This window comes from Castanea sativa, chromosome 1, assembly GCF_040712315.1.
Source record: "Castanea sativa cultivar Marrone di Chiusa Pesio chromosome 1, ASM4071231v1".
NCBI classification, from domain to species: Eukaryota; Viridiplantae; Streptophyta; class Magnoliopsida; order Fagales; family Fagaceae; genus Castanea; species Castanea sativa.
Window position 1 is genome coordinate 4,085,062 of NC_134013.1, and position 12,314 is coordinate 4,097,375.

Genomic DNA, 12,314 nt, shown 5'->3' on the forward strand with positions numbered 1-12,314 from the left:
TTATTTTTCAAATAAATTAAAATGATAAACTTTAAATATTAGCAGTAACTGTAATTTCTTTTTTGAATATGGGTTTGAAAGTGTTGTAGTGATATAGAGAAAGATGGGTAGGAAAAACAAGATAAACGTGAGGGGAAAAAAGGCTAAATTTTAAGAGTTCTCATAGTTTTTTTTTTTTTTTTTTTTTTTTTTTTAAAATAATGTGTACTATTCAGATGAAAAAGGAATAAAAAAAAAAAGGCTAAATTTTAGGGAATAAAAAGATGAACGTGAAAGGAAAAAAAAAAAAAAAAACATAAACTTAAGGAGTTCTCTTTTTAAATTTGTTATTTGCTTGATATTTGTGATCATATTTCTAAGAGAGTTACCTTTATTAATAGGGGTATTTTTTTAATCATATAAAAGTCAAATTCAAATAGGAGAATCCTATTATAAATAGTATAGGAGAAATAGACTAGTGACACTATTTGTCCACATCATACTAAATAAATAGAGAATTGCACCACTTGTCTTGTCAACGTTGCGTGCAACCACCAATTGTGGAGTCCAACTTTTATAATAGAGACTTCTATTTATAAAAGAGACTTTTATATATATATATATATATATACATATATATATATATATATATATATATATATAATGTGGCGCTTTATTCTCAATCCTTTTAACAATACATCAATAAATTTCTATCACCTACCTAAGAAAAAAAAGTATGTAAACGTATAAATCTACCTGTAACTAAATTAATGTTTAGGATTGTTACTAATACGTGCCTTCAAATTCGGACCATCTCAGGTCATTTGGGTCCACTTCTGTTTATTTAGTGCACTTCAATCCATTTTGGTCCACTTTAGTCCAAGATGAGAAAAACGAATATTATTATTCTTAATATTTTAATTTAATGAGTAGTGCTAATCTTCCCCCCACCCTAAGCTTATATAGTATTTTAGTTTTTGACTTAATTACACAATTTTATTGTTTTAATACAATATAATGTGAATTTGAAGACCAATTAAGGATAATTTTTTATTTTTATAAAGTAGTAAGAAATTTAAATATTATAATATTAAATTTAGTATCATAATCTATAATCTTAAAATGTATAAGTTATTGATCAACATACCGTGGCAGAAATTTCTTTATAAAAAAATTTATTGTTCTCTCTATTTTCTAACAAGAATAATCGCATATGTTTTTGTGGGTACTCAGGATCTCCGCCTCAAAGGCCAAGGGCGGACAACTGATGGTACACTACTTCTTCGCTTCACGGCTTATAAGGCAGAAAGTAGGGGAAGTTCTCTTCGACGTGGGACAAATGTGTAAAGCCAAAAACAAGGTTTCCAAGGTCCACCCTTGGCCTTTGAGGCGAAGATCCTGAGTACCCACAGTTTTCATACAAACACTTAAAATAGTTATTATGACAATACAAGACCATGCGAAACAAGCTCTTTTAGTTCATGACTTTGTTGTGTAGTTAGAAGAAGCAACAAATTATATATATATATATATATATATATATATATATATATATATATATATATATATCACAAAAAAAAATTGCAACTGTATTCCCCAATAATCTCAACTCAAAATAAACAAAAAGAAAAAATTGATAAATATATCTCGTTTGAGCAAACGTCGTGGTCGTTTGAGATAATTTCCTTCCGATTGCCATGTCACCTTTTTTTTTTTTTTCATCCAACAGTCAATAATAGTTGACGTGTCATGGGTGTCAGGGATGATCAAAATGAATTCGGAATCTGTCACTTGCCCTTTACCTCTTTTCTTCTATTGAAAATTTGTAAATAACCTTCAAACAATTTGACTGGCAGCTGTGGCGAGAGGAGATTAAAGAATATGAAGGAAGGCTAATGAAGAAAAAAAAAAAAACGTGTCTGTTTGTCAGCTTTTACATGTTGCAACTTGCAATTACATGTTGTTTCTTACAATAAGTTTAAGAGTACAGACTTTACCACCTGCACCAATTCATTCCAGTTTTTTTTAAATCAAAAGATAAGGATAACATTAAACAAAATGGGGACTGGAGATTGAAGAGTATCAATTAGCCCTTTAGCCTCCTTCAAACAATTATGTCTACTAATCCTCTCAAAATCAAATACATCTCAGAGAGCTTTATCAAACCAGAGTGTGCTTTAGAAGAGTCAAAGAGGCCCTTCTACCTGTCACCATGGGATCTTACCATGCTCCCTGCAAATTATATCCAGAGGGGCCTTCTTTTTACCAAACCTCCTACAGCAAATGCCCAAGAAGACTTCATCAAAACTCTCTTGGACAGGCTTCAGCATTCCCTTGATCTCTATCACCCTAGTCCATTTCTATCCACTAGCAGGCCACCTTGTGACACACACACACACAAAAATCCACCTTCAAGCTTGATTTTTGTTTATTGCAGTAACAGCCCTGGAACTAAATTCATCTATGCAACTCTAAACATGACAGTATCTGATATCCTTTCTCCTATTGATGTACCATCAATCCTTTTTTGATCATGACAGGGCAGTCAATTATGATGGTCATACCATGCATTTGCTTTCCATTCAAGTGACAGAACTAAAAGACGGTATCTTTATAGGCTGTTCCATGAACCATTCAATTGGCAATGGAACCTCTTATTGGCATTTCTTTTGGAATATTATCTCATTTTCTTATGTTTAGAAGTTTTTTTCAAAGAAAATTACCTCATTTTTCTATGTTTGGTAGAATTTTTTAAAAAACTATCTTGTTTTCATATACCTGGTTGCATTCTTAAAAATGAAATATAATTTTTTTTTAATTAGTTTTCATATTGCCTTTTAATTTCCTTTATTTAGCATAGCATGAGATAGAGCTATTTTCCGAAAAAAAAAAATGGGACCAAATGTAACGACTTCATCATGAATATCCATTCAAATATCTATTGTAAATAAATAATTTTTGGTACACTTTGATAAGTCTTTGACTAAGATGTTCTTGAAAGAAGAGAACTTACCTTTTATTTATATATATATATATATATATATATATATATATATGATGTCACGGAAGCTATAAGAAAACAAACACATTATTTCTTGAATGAAAAATAAACTAAACACGTTATCTTATGAATGATAACCTCGAATCCATGAGGGGTTCCCTGAATCCACAAGGTGCTAGGGTTCTAGAATCCACCAAAAATAAACAATAGACAAAGTCTGAAGTTTTATTAATCTAATAACTAAATTTCCTTGAAGGTTAAAATGTATTTAAATAGTAAAAGAAAACCTAAGAAGCTAGGAATATGTCCAGCAACCCTAATTCATGCTAATCACATAATTAGGAGACAAAATAGAAAATTTTACCAAAATAGCAAAATTGTGATAATTGCAAAAATTGAAATTACTATCTCTAAGAGACGTTTCAAAACAAACGGCATCTTACTCTGATTTTTAAACTAAAAGTTAATAATAAAAAGAAATATTACTAAAAATAAAATTAAAAAAAATCACTATTTCTAAGGCCTCAATGGGGAAATTCACCAAAATTATGTTACATCACTCAATATTTCATACTATACATGCTTGCAAAATTTCAAGATAATCTGAGATCAATAACTATGTCATCGATCATGTGTAAATGACATTTGATTGACATGAAACTTGGTGTGTGTGTGTGTGTGTTAAGAACATAGTAAACATATAATTCAATGTTTCGATTTTTTTTTTTTTAAAGATTAACTCAATAAAAAGTTATTAGGTAGTGTAATATTACTTGAACTACACCAGATGTAACTTAAACTCTCTCTCTCTCTCTCTCTATATATATATATATATATATATATATATTAAAGTGCAACTTTAACTACCAACTCTAATGGATTCTTTTCCCTTTTTCTTTTTTTTGTCTTTTTAAATAATTTGATTGTTAAAGGAGGGAGAGTTGATCTTTAGATGCCTCCATTTGAAATACTAGAAAGTGAAAATTGAGCTATAAGACTTTGAGCATATTTGGATTCCAATTAACCCAACTAATAAAATTTCTTAATATTGCTATAGGATTTGTATAAAGAGTAATCAACCAAAAATAGACACCATAATATTCAAATCTTATTTTATTTTGTGTGTATATATATAAATATAAAGAATATCAGAATTTAATAATAATTAACTAAAAACAAATGAGACAGCTGGTCATATATCTGCCAATTCTTAAAGTATATAAACCAGAGTAGCTATTCAAAAGTCAGGAGATTGAATAGTATCAATTAGCCTTTTAACCTCTTTGAAACAATTCTGTGACCAATTTCTGATGTCTACCAATCCTCCCAAAATTAGATACATCTCAGAGAGCTTTATCAAACCACAGTATGCTATAGAAGACTCAAAGAGGCCCTTATACCTGACACCATGGGATCTTATCATTCTATCCTCAAAATCTATCCAAAAGGGCCTTCTTTTTACCAAACCTCCAGCAGCAAATGCCCAAGAAGACTTCATCAAAACTCTCTTGGACAGGCTTAAGCATTCCCTCTCTGTCACCCTTGTCCATTTCTACCCACTTGCAGGCCGCCTTGTGACACAAAAAAATGAAAACCCACCTTCAAGCTTGATTTTTGTTGATTGCGGTAACGGCCCTGGAGCTAAATTCATCCATGCATCTCTAAACATGACAGTATCTGATATCCTTTCTCCTATTGATGTACCATCAGTCGTTCAATCCTTCTTTGATCATAACATGGCAGTCAATTATGATGGTCATACCATGTCTCTGCTTTCCATTCAAGTGACAGAACTAAAAGATGGTATCTTTATAGGCTGTTCCATGAACCATTCAATTGGCGATGGAACCTCTTTTTGGCATTTCTTTAATACTTGGTCTGAGATCTTTGGGGCACATGGAAATAACATATCTATAACACGCCCTCCTATCCACAAGCGATGGTTTCCTGATGGCGTTGATCCAATCATCAATCTCCCTTTCACACACGAAGATGAATTCATTTCCCGAATTGAAGCACCAAAACTTAGAGCAAGAATGTTCCACTTCTCATCTGAATCCATAGCAAAACTCAAAGCAAAAGCCAATGCAGAATCCAACACCAACAAAATCTCTTCCTTTCAGTCCTTATCTGCACTTGTTTGGAGGTGCATATCGCGTGCTCATTGTCTACCACATGACCAGATAACAAATTGCAGATTAGCCGCCAATAACAGGTCAAGAATGGAGCCATCCTTGTCTAATGATTACTTTGGGAACTCGCTTAGCACAGTCAAAGGAGTAACGACAGCTGGTGAATTGCTTGAACATAATCTTGGGTGGGCAGCATGGAAGTTGCACGAGGCTGTGATCAACCACACTGACAAAGTTGTGCTTGACTTCCTTCATACCTGGCTGCAGTCTCCTTTTGTTTTCCAACCGACTCAGTCTGTTGACCCATGCAATGTAGTGATGGGGAGTTCACCCAGGTTCAACATGTATGGGAATGAATTTGGAATGGGGAAAGCAGTGGCAGTTCGCAGTGGGTTTGCAGACATGTTTGATGGGAAAGTGACATCATACCCGGGTTACGGAGGAGGAGGAAGCATTGATTTGGAGGTGTGCCTTCCGCTAGATTCAATGAGCGCTCTTGAGTCTGATGAGGAGTTCATGGATGCGGTCTCTCTGTCCCACCAGAAGCACTAGTTTCCCAAGCTCAACCGCGCAGATGACCAAGCCAAATCTTCAATGCATATTTGTTAGTGAGTATCTAAATGTTGCAGTTAATCTGTGCTATGATTCTAATGACATCAAAATGCAGGAATCTATTGGTAGTATGTAAGCGTAATTTACAAAGCATATGATGCATATGCTGTCCGAAACATACCTAAATAAAAATAGTATGTGATTATGTCATATATCATGCTTCATACTCATGCAATAGGTGCTACTTTTTTCTTTTTCAGTTTTTTAATTCACACTAGGTGCTACTTTAGCGTAAAATAGCAGCAGCTCATATACCATGTGGAAGATTTAGTACCCCTTTGTCCAGCGACAGAGCCAGTAGTTCAAGTTAGGAGGGGCCAAATATATATAATAAATAATAAATCATTATAAAAATCCAAATAACATCCATTTAGTATTAAGTATTAACAATGTAATCATTTATGAAAAAGGGACTCAACGGATTTTTTAAATCTTAGAAATCATTTATAATTGAATTCATACATAAAATTGTTCCGTAACATAAAATTGTTCGTAAAAAATGACACTATGAATAGCACAACACTACAATCAACCAACTTTATTAAATATCAACAACTAACAATTAAAATTTCAAACCATCTCAACTTTAAAATAAATAAATAAAAAACACTAAAAGACAAGCAAAACCATTAATTATTTATCTATATTGTATCATTTGTTACCCTCAGTTAAAAAATCTATATTTGACACGGTTTTATATAGCAAGAATTCATATAAATAACTAGAATTGTAGACGGTAAGAAATATTTTTTATTGATATTGTTTCTCGTTTAGAGCATCCACGTTGGTGGAGTTATAATTTTAGCTATTTGACACTACAAAAAACTATTTTATCTATTTTACCTTCTTACTTTACAAAACATCTAACATAAGTGGTTTTATTTTAGCTTTTAACACAGTAAAATAATATAAACAATATAATAAAATAATATATCTACTACAATAAAATAATATACATTCCCTACAATAAACAACAATCACAAACACCGCAACACAATTGCCCTGTCACCGCCACCGCCTCTGCCTCTGCCAACATCACATGCATATATAGAAACAACAAAATAAAAACCTCCCTGCACAGAAAACTCCCAAACAAACATTTACAAGCTGAAAAAATAATAAGCACAACAATCTATCTCTTTACAATATTTTCCTCAATTTAGTATCAGGCTGATCAGAAAATGCAGGAAAAATACCATTTGGCCCAACAAAACCCAATTTCAATTAACAATCAAATTATTAATATATCCTCGGTTTTCTCAATAACCAAACAAAAGGATTACATGACCCCAACCCAAATCCCTAATCTTTTTCCTCAACCCAAACCATCAAAAATCACCAATCACAAACTAAACTTCAAAAAATTTAGGATCTTTTCAATAACCCCAAAGCAAAATCAACAACAACATAAACAAACACACACAAACACGGTGATAGGGCATGGCTTGCGTGGGTCGGCGATGGCTGATTGAACAGAAAGCTTCAGTGAGGAGGATGATGAATCAAGTCAGAGATGATGAATCAGGTCGGCGGTGAGGATGATGGATGAATGGAGTTGGGCTTTGAAGATGGGTGAGAAGGAGGATGATAAATCAGGTCAACGATGGTACGTGAGCTTCAGTGCGATGATGCGTGAGCTTTAGTGGCGGCGGTGAGAAGGATGATGAATTGGTGAGGTTGATGGATAGAGAGGATGATGGGTAAGGATGATGGATAAATCGGAGGTCAGAGTTTGAGGAGGATGAGAGAGAGGTGAGAGTTTGAGAGTTTAGTACTGACGTGCCACGTGGTACTACAGCATTTGGTCTTAGCCTCACATCTCAATACTAGTGTCTCTCTCTTTGTTAGAGTTTTTTTTTGGGGGGGGGGGGGATTTGATGGAATGATTTGAGATCAGATTGGTTTCGTTTCAAAAATTTTAAGGGCTGGGCTAATATTTTGGTAAATTGGCTGATTGTGTTCAAATTTCTTTATATTTTTTATTAGTCTATGTTGTTGGGCTAATTTTTTACGTTTACTTATTTGTTTTGTTTGGGATTTTAGATTTGTAAATGTTTCTTGGGCTTTTTCATTTTGTTTAAAGGGTTCAAAGATTTTGTTGAGGGGGCAAGTCTAATTTTATATGGGCAAAATTGCTCAAATCTATAAGTAATATATATACTCCTCTGGCACCCCAAAGCCAAAGAATGGCTCCGTCCCTGCCTTTGTCATTGTTGCAGGAAGTAGAGCTTTATTTGTAGAGCTTTAGTAGCAGTTAATCTCTGTTATCATTCTAATGACGTCAGAAGTGCAGGAAATGGATGGGTATAATGATTTTTTGTTTCACTATCAAGAGTAATTTGCAAAGTATATGGTGTTAATAGAAAGATACCAAAATAAAAGGAGTATGTGATATTCATCTGCAGACTGGATCAAATATGTTATATGACATGCTACATACTCATGCAATATATATTGTTTGAGTGTAAAATAGTAGCTTCTATTATTATTATTATTTATTGTATATTAGTTTTATAAGGCCCTTGTAAGATTTGAGCGGAGGAACCTCTACTTGCATAGATAAGCACTGATACTACAACTTTGGTGATGACAGATGAATGTAATTCATGTTGTCCTTTTTTCTTTTCTATTTTTGATAGCTTATTAATGTAGTCATTTGATTTCGATTCTGGCTCAAAGACTAAGAAGGAAATAATTTTTTTTTTTTTTTGAGAAGATAAGAAGGAAATAATCTACTGAGACTTGTTAGTGAAAAACTTAGACAAGAGAGATGGTGATGAAGGGGGATGTAGACAAGTTCTCTTCTTTCAAGAACATCTTAGTCGCAGATATTATATGAAGATTGAAGTGGGTGACTAAATGTTGTCAGAGTGTAACAATAATTAGTTTGGATGAATATTTATAATTTATGATATGTACCCATATCTAGCATCAAAATAAGAAAAAGTTTCTCTCAAACTTTGGTTCTATATATATGATTTTACTATATACATCTTATGCTTGGCACAAGTGAGCATATTAAAATATATTTCAATATTACATTAGAGTGCAACTTTAACTTCCATTGCCAATAGATATCATTTTTTATTTATTTTTTTTAATCAATAATTTGATAGTTATAGGAGATATGATGTCTAAATGTCTCTGTTTGAAGAAGCAAGAAGTGTCAATTAAGTTACAAAACTCTTGGCATATATAGATTCTAGTTAACTCAGCTAATAAAATTTCTTATTATTGTAATAGAATTTGGATAAAGAGTAATCATCCAAGATAGATACCATAATATTCAAATCTTACTGCATTTCATATGCGTATATATAAATATAATAAAAAAAAATAAGAATTGAATAATGCTTAACGGAAAACAAATAAGAGAGCTAGTCAAACATCTGCTAATTCTCAAGTACATAAACCACAGTAGCTATTCAAAATTCGGGAGTTTGAAGAGTATCAATTAGCCCTTTAGCCTCCTTCAAACAATTCTATGATCAATTTCTGATGTCTACTAATCCTCCCAAAATCAGATACATCTCAGAGAGCTTTATCAAACCACAGTATGCTTTAGAAGTGTCAAAGAGGCCCTTATACCTGACACCATGGGATCTTGCCATGCTCTCTGCAAACTATATCCAGAAGGGCCTTCTTTTTACCAAACCTCCAACAGAAAATTCCCAAGAAGACTTCATCAAAACTCACTTGGACAGGCTTAAACATTCCCTCTCTGTCACCCTTGTTCATTTCTACCCACTTGCAGGCCGCCTTGTGACACAAAATAATGAAAACCCACCTTCAAGCTTGATTTTTATAGACTACAGCAACAGCCCTAGAGCTAAATTCATCTATGCAGATCTAGATATGACAAAGTCTGATATCCTTTCTCCGATTGATGTACCATCAATCATTCGATCCTTTCTTGATCTTGATAGTGCGGTCAACTATGATGGTCATACCATGCCTTTGCTTTCCATTCAAGTGACAGAACTAAAAGGTGGTATCTTTATAGGCTGTTCCATGAACCACTGTATTGGCGATGGAACCTCTTATTGGCATTTCTTTAACACTTGGTCTGAGATCTTTCAGGCACAGGGAAGTAATATTTCTATCACACGCCCACCAATCCACAAGCGATGGTTTCCTGATGGCTTTAAGCCAATCATCAATCTCCCTTTCACACATCAAGATGAGTTCATTTCCAGATTTGAAGCACCAAAACTTAGAGCTAAAATGTTAAACTTCTCATCCAAATCCATAGCGAAACCCAAAGCAAAAGCCAATGCAGAATCCAACACCAACAAAATCTCCTCCTTTCAGTGCTTTTCTGCACTTGTTTGGAGGTGCGTTACACGTGTGCGTCGTCTACCATGTGACCAGATAACAAATTGCAATTTGGCCGCCAATAACAGGTCAAGAATGGAGCCATCCTTGTCTAATGATTACTTTGAGAACTCGCTTCACGCATTGAGAGGAGTAACCACAGCTGGTGAATTACTCGAACATAATCTTGGGTGGGCAGCATGGAAGTTGCACGAGGCTGTGGCTAACCACACTGACCAGGTTGTGCGTGAGTTGATACCTGGCTGCAGTCTCCTAAAGTTTATCAACTTACCAAGCCTTTTAATAAAAACAATGTAATGATGGGTAGTTCACCCAGGTTCAACATGTATGGGAATGAATTTGGAATGGGGAAAGCAGTGGCACTTCGCAGTGGGTATGCAGACAAATCTAATCGGAAGGTGTCATCATACCCGGGTTATGAAGGAGGAGGAAGCATTGATTTGTAGGTGTGCCTTCTGCCAGATTCAATGAGTGCTCTTGAGTCTGATGAGGAGTTCATGGATGCTGTCTCTTTGCCCCACCAGCTCCACTTGTTTCTAAAGGTATACCTTGCAGAAGACCAAGCCAAATCTGTCATTTGTGGGGAAAGAAAGCAATAGATATTTGTAAAGTGCCTAACGGATTTTTTTTTTTTTTTTTTTAAATAACTATAAAATCCAAACAATATTATTAGTTAGCCAAGATTTGAAACTATTTTGGTTTCTAACAAATCGAGTCTAGAGGACTTGATTTTGGGCTCATAAATCGAGTATATCGTACTTGATTTTCCATCGTGGCACCAGCTGAGGTGGACAAGGAGTCCACGTAGACCTGGAAATCGAGTTCATTGAACTCAATTTTGGGTCATGAAAATCGAGTCCAAAGAACTTGATTTCCTAGTCTGGTCCCACAACGCCTTTTCACACTCAGGTCATGTGCTTAGGCACATGGATCACTTTAAAGGAAATCAAGTCTACTACACTCGATTTTGTGTCAGGTCCCACTAGCGCTTTTTGGCCACGTGGATGTAACTCGAGTAAATTAGACTCGATTTCTCTGCTTTTGAAAATCGAGTCTACTGGACTCGATTTTAGTGAATGGTCCCCAACCGGTCCACGTGTCATGTGGGTCCCAACTGGGACCTTTTTCCCCCCTTTACCCGACACACAGATCACTCTTCAGCTCTCACATCCTCTCTTCAGCTCTCACACAAGTTCCCTCAAGCTCACACTCACATTCCTCAATTCTCACACAATTTGTCACATTAACAACAATCTCTCACAGGTAATGTTTATATAATATTGGAAATATTTTTTGTTAGTTAATATTATGATTATTTGCTAGGAAAATCTAGTTAATATTATGATTATTTAAGAAACAATTAGAACATATTAGGAAAATTTTTGTTTTTTTGTTTGTTAGTGGAAATATTGTGATTAATTTATTTGTTAGTATATTGTGATTAGTTTGTTAGTATATTGTGCTAGTTTTTTAAAAAAAAATTAATATTATGATTAATTATTGGGAATTTTTTTTTTGTTAGTGTAAATATTGTGATTAAATTATTTGCTAAGTTTTTTTAAAAAAAAATAATATTGTGATTAATTATTGGGAATATTTGTTTATTTTTTGTTAGCGTAAATATTGTGATTAAATTATTTGCTAAGTTTTTAAAAAAAATTAAAATTGTGATTAATTATTGGGAATATTTGCTTATTTTTTGTTAGTGTAAATATTGTGATTAAATTATTTGCTAAGTTTTGTTTAAAAAAATTAATATTGTGATTAATTATTGGGAATATTTGTTTATTTTTTGTTAGTGTAAATATTGTGATTAAATTATTTGCTTTTTAAAAAAATTTAATATTGTGACTAATTATTGAGAATATTTAGTATTGGGGGAATATTTAGTACCAAATATTGTGATTAATTATGTTATTACAATGTATTGGGATTTTTTTTTTTTTTTGTTAGTGTAAATATTGTGATTAATAATATGCTAGGTTTTTAAAAAAAATTAATATTGTGATTAAATATTGGGAATATTTAGTACTTTTAGGTTTTTGTCATTGGTATGAAATGGATTATGAGTTTGATATTTGTAGTCTTTTTAGCATAAATTATTTCAAGATATATTTGTTTAAGATTTGTAACAGAGATTTCAATGGGTAACTAGTTGGTATAATATTTTTGTTCATCATATCTTATTTGAATGGGTTTTGAAAGTCATGCCCCTAGAACGATTTGGAATTTTAAAAGAATATGAAATTGGTAAT

At 33.2% G+C, this 12,314-nt stretch overlaps 1 protein-coding gene and 1 pseudogene across 1 annotated transcript; both read left to right on the forward strand.

The window, feature by feature from the left end:
• Nucleotides 1-4,290: 4,290 nt before the first annotated feature.
• On the forward strand, nucleotides 4,291-5,664 carry LOC142623360 (uncharacterized). Its single transcript, XM_075796759.1, has one exon. It carries the CDS (start codon nucleotides 4,291-4,293, stop codon nucleotides 5,662-5,664), a length of 1,374 nt encoding a protein of 457 aa, XP_075652874.1.
• Nucleotides 5,665-9,176: 3,512 nt separating this feature from the next.
• Nucleotides 9,177-10,658, forward strand: LOC142633006 (putative acetyltransferase At3g50280; annotated as a pseudogene).
• Nucleotides 10,659-12,314: the final 1,656 nt, after the last annotated feature.

Bases quoted from the DNA above. Each gene is read 5' to 3' on its own strand.
- LOC142623360 (XM_075796759.1), top strand. From the start codon at position 4,291: ATGTCTACCAATCCTCCCAAAATTAGATACATCTCAGAGAGCTTTATC.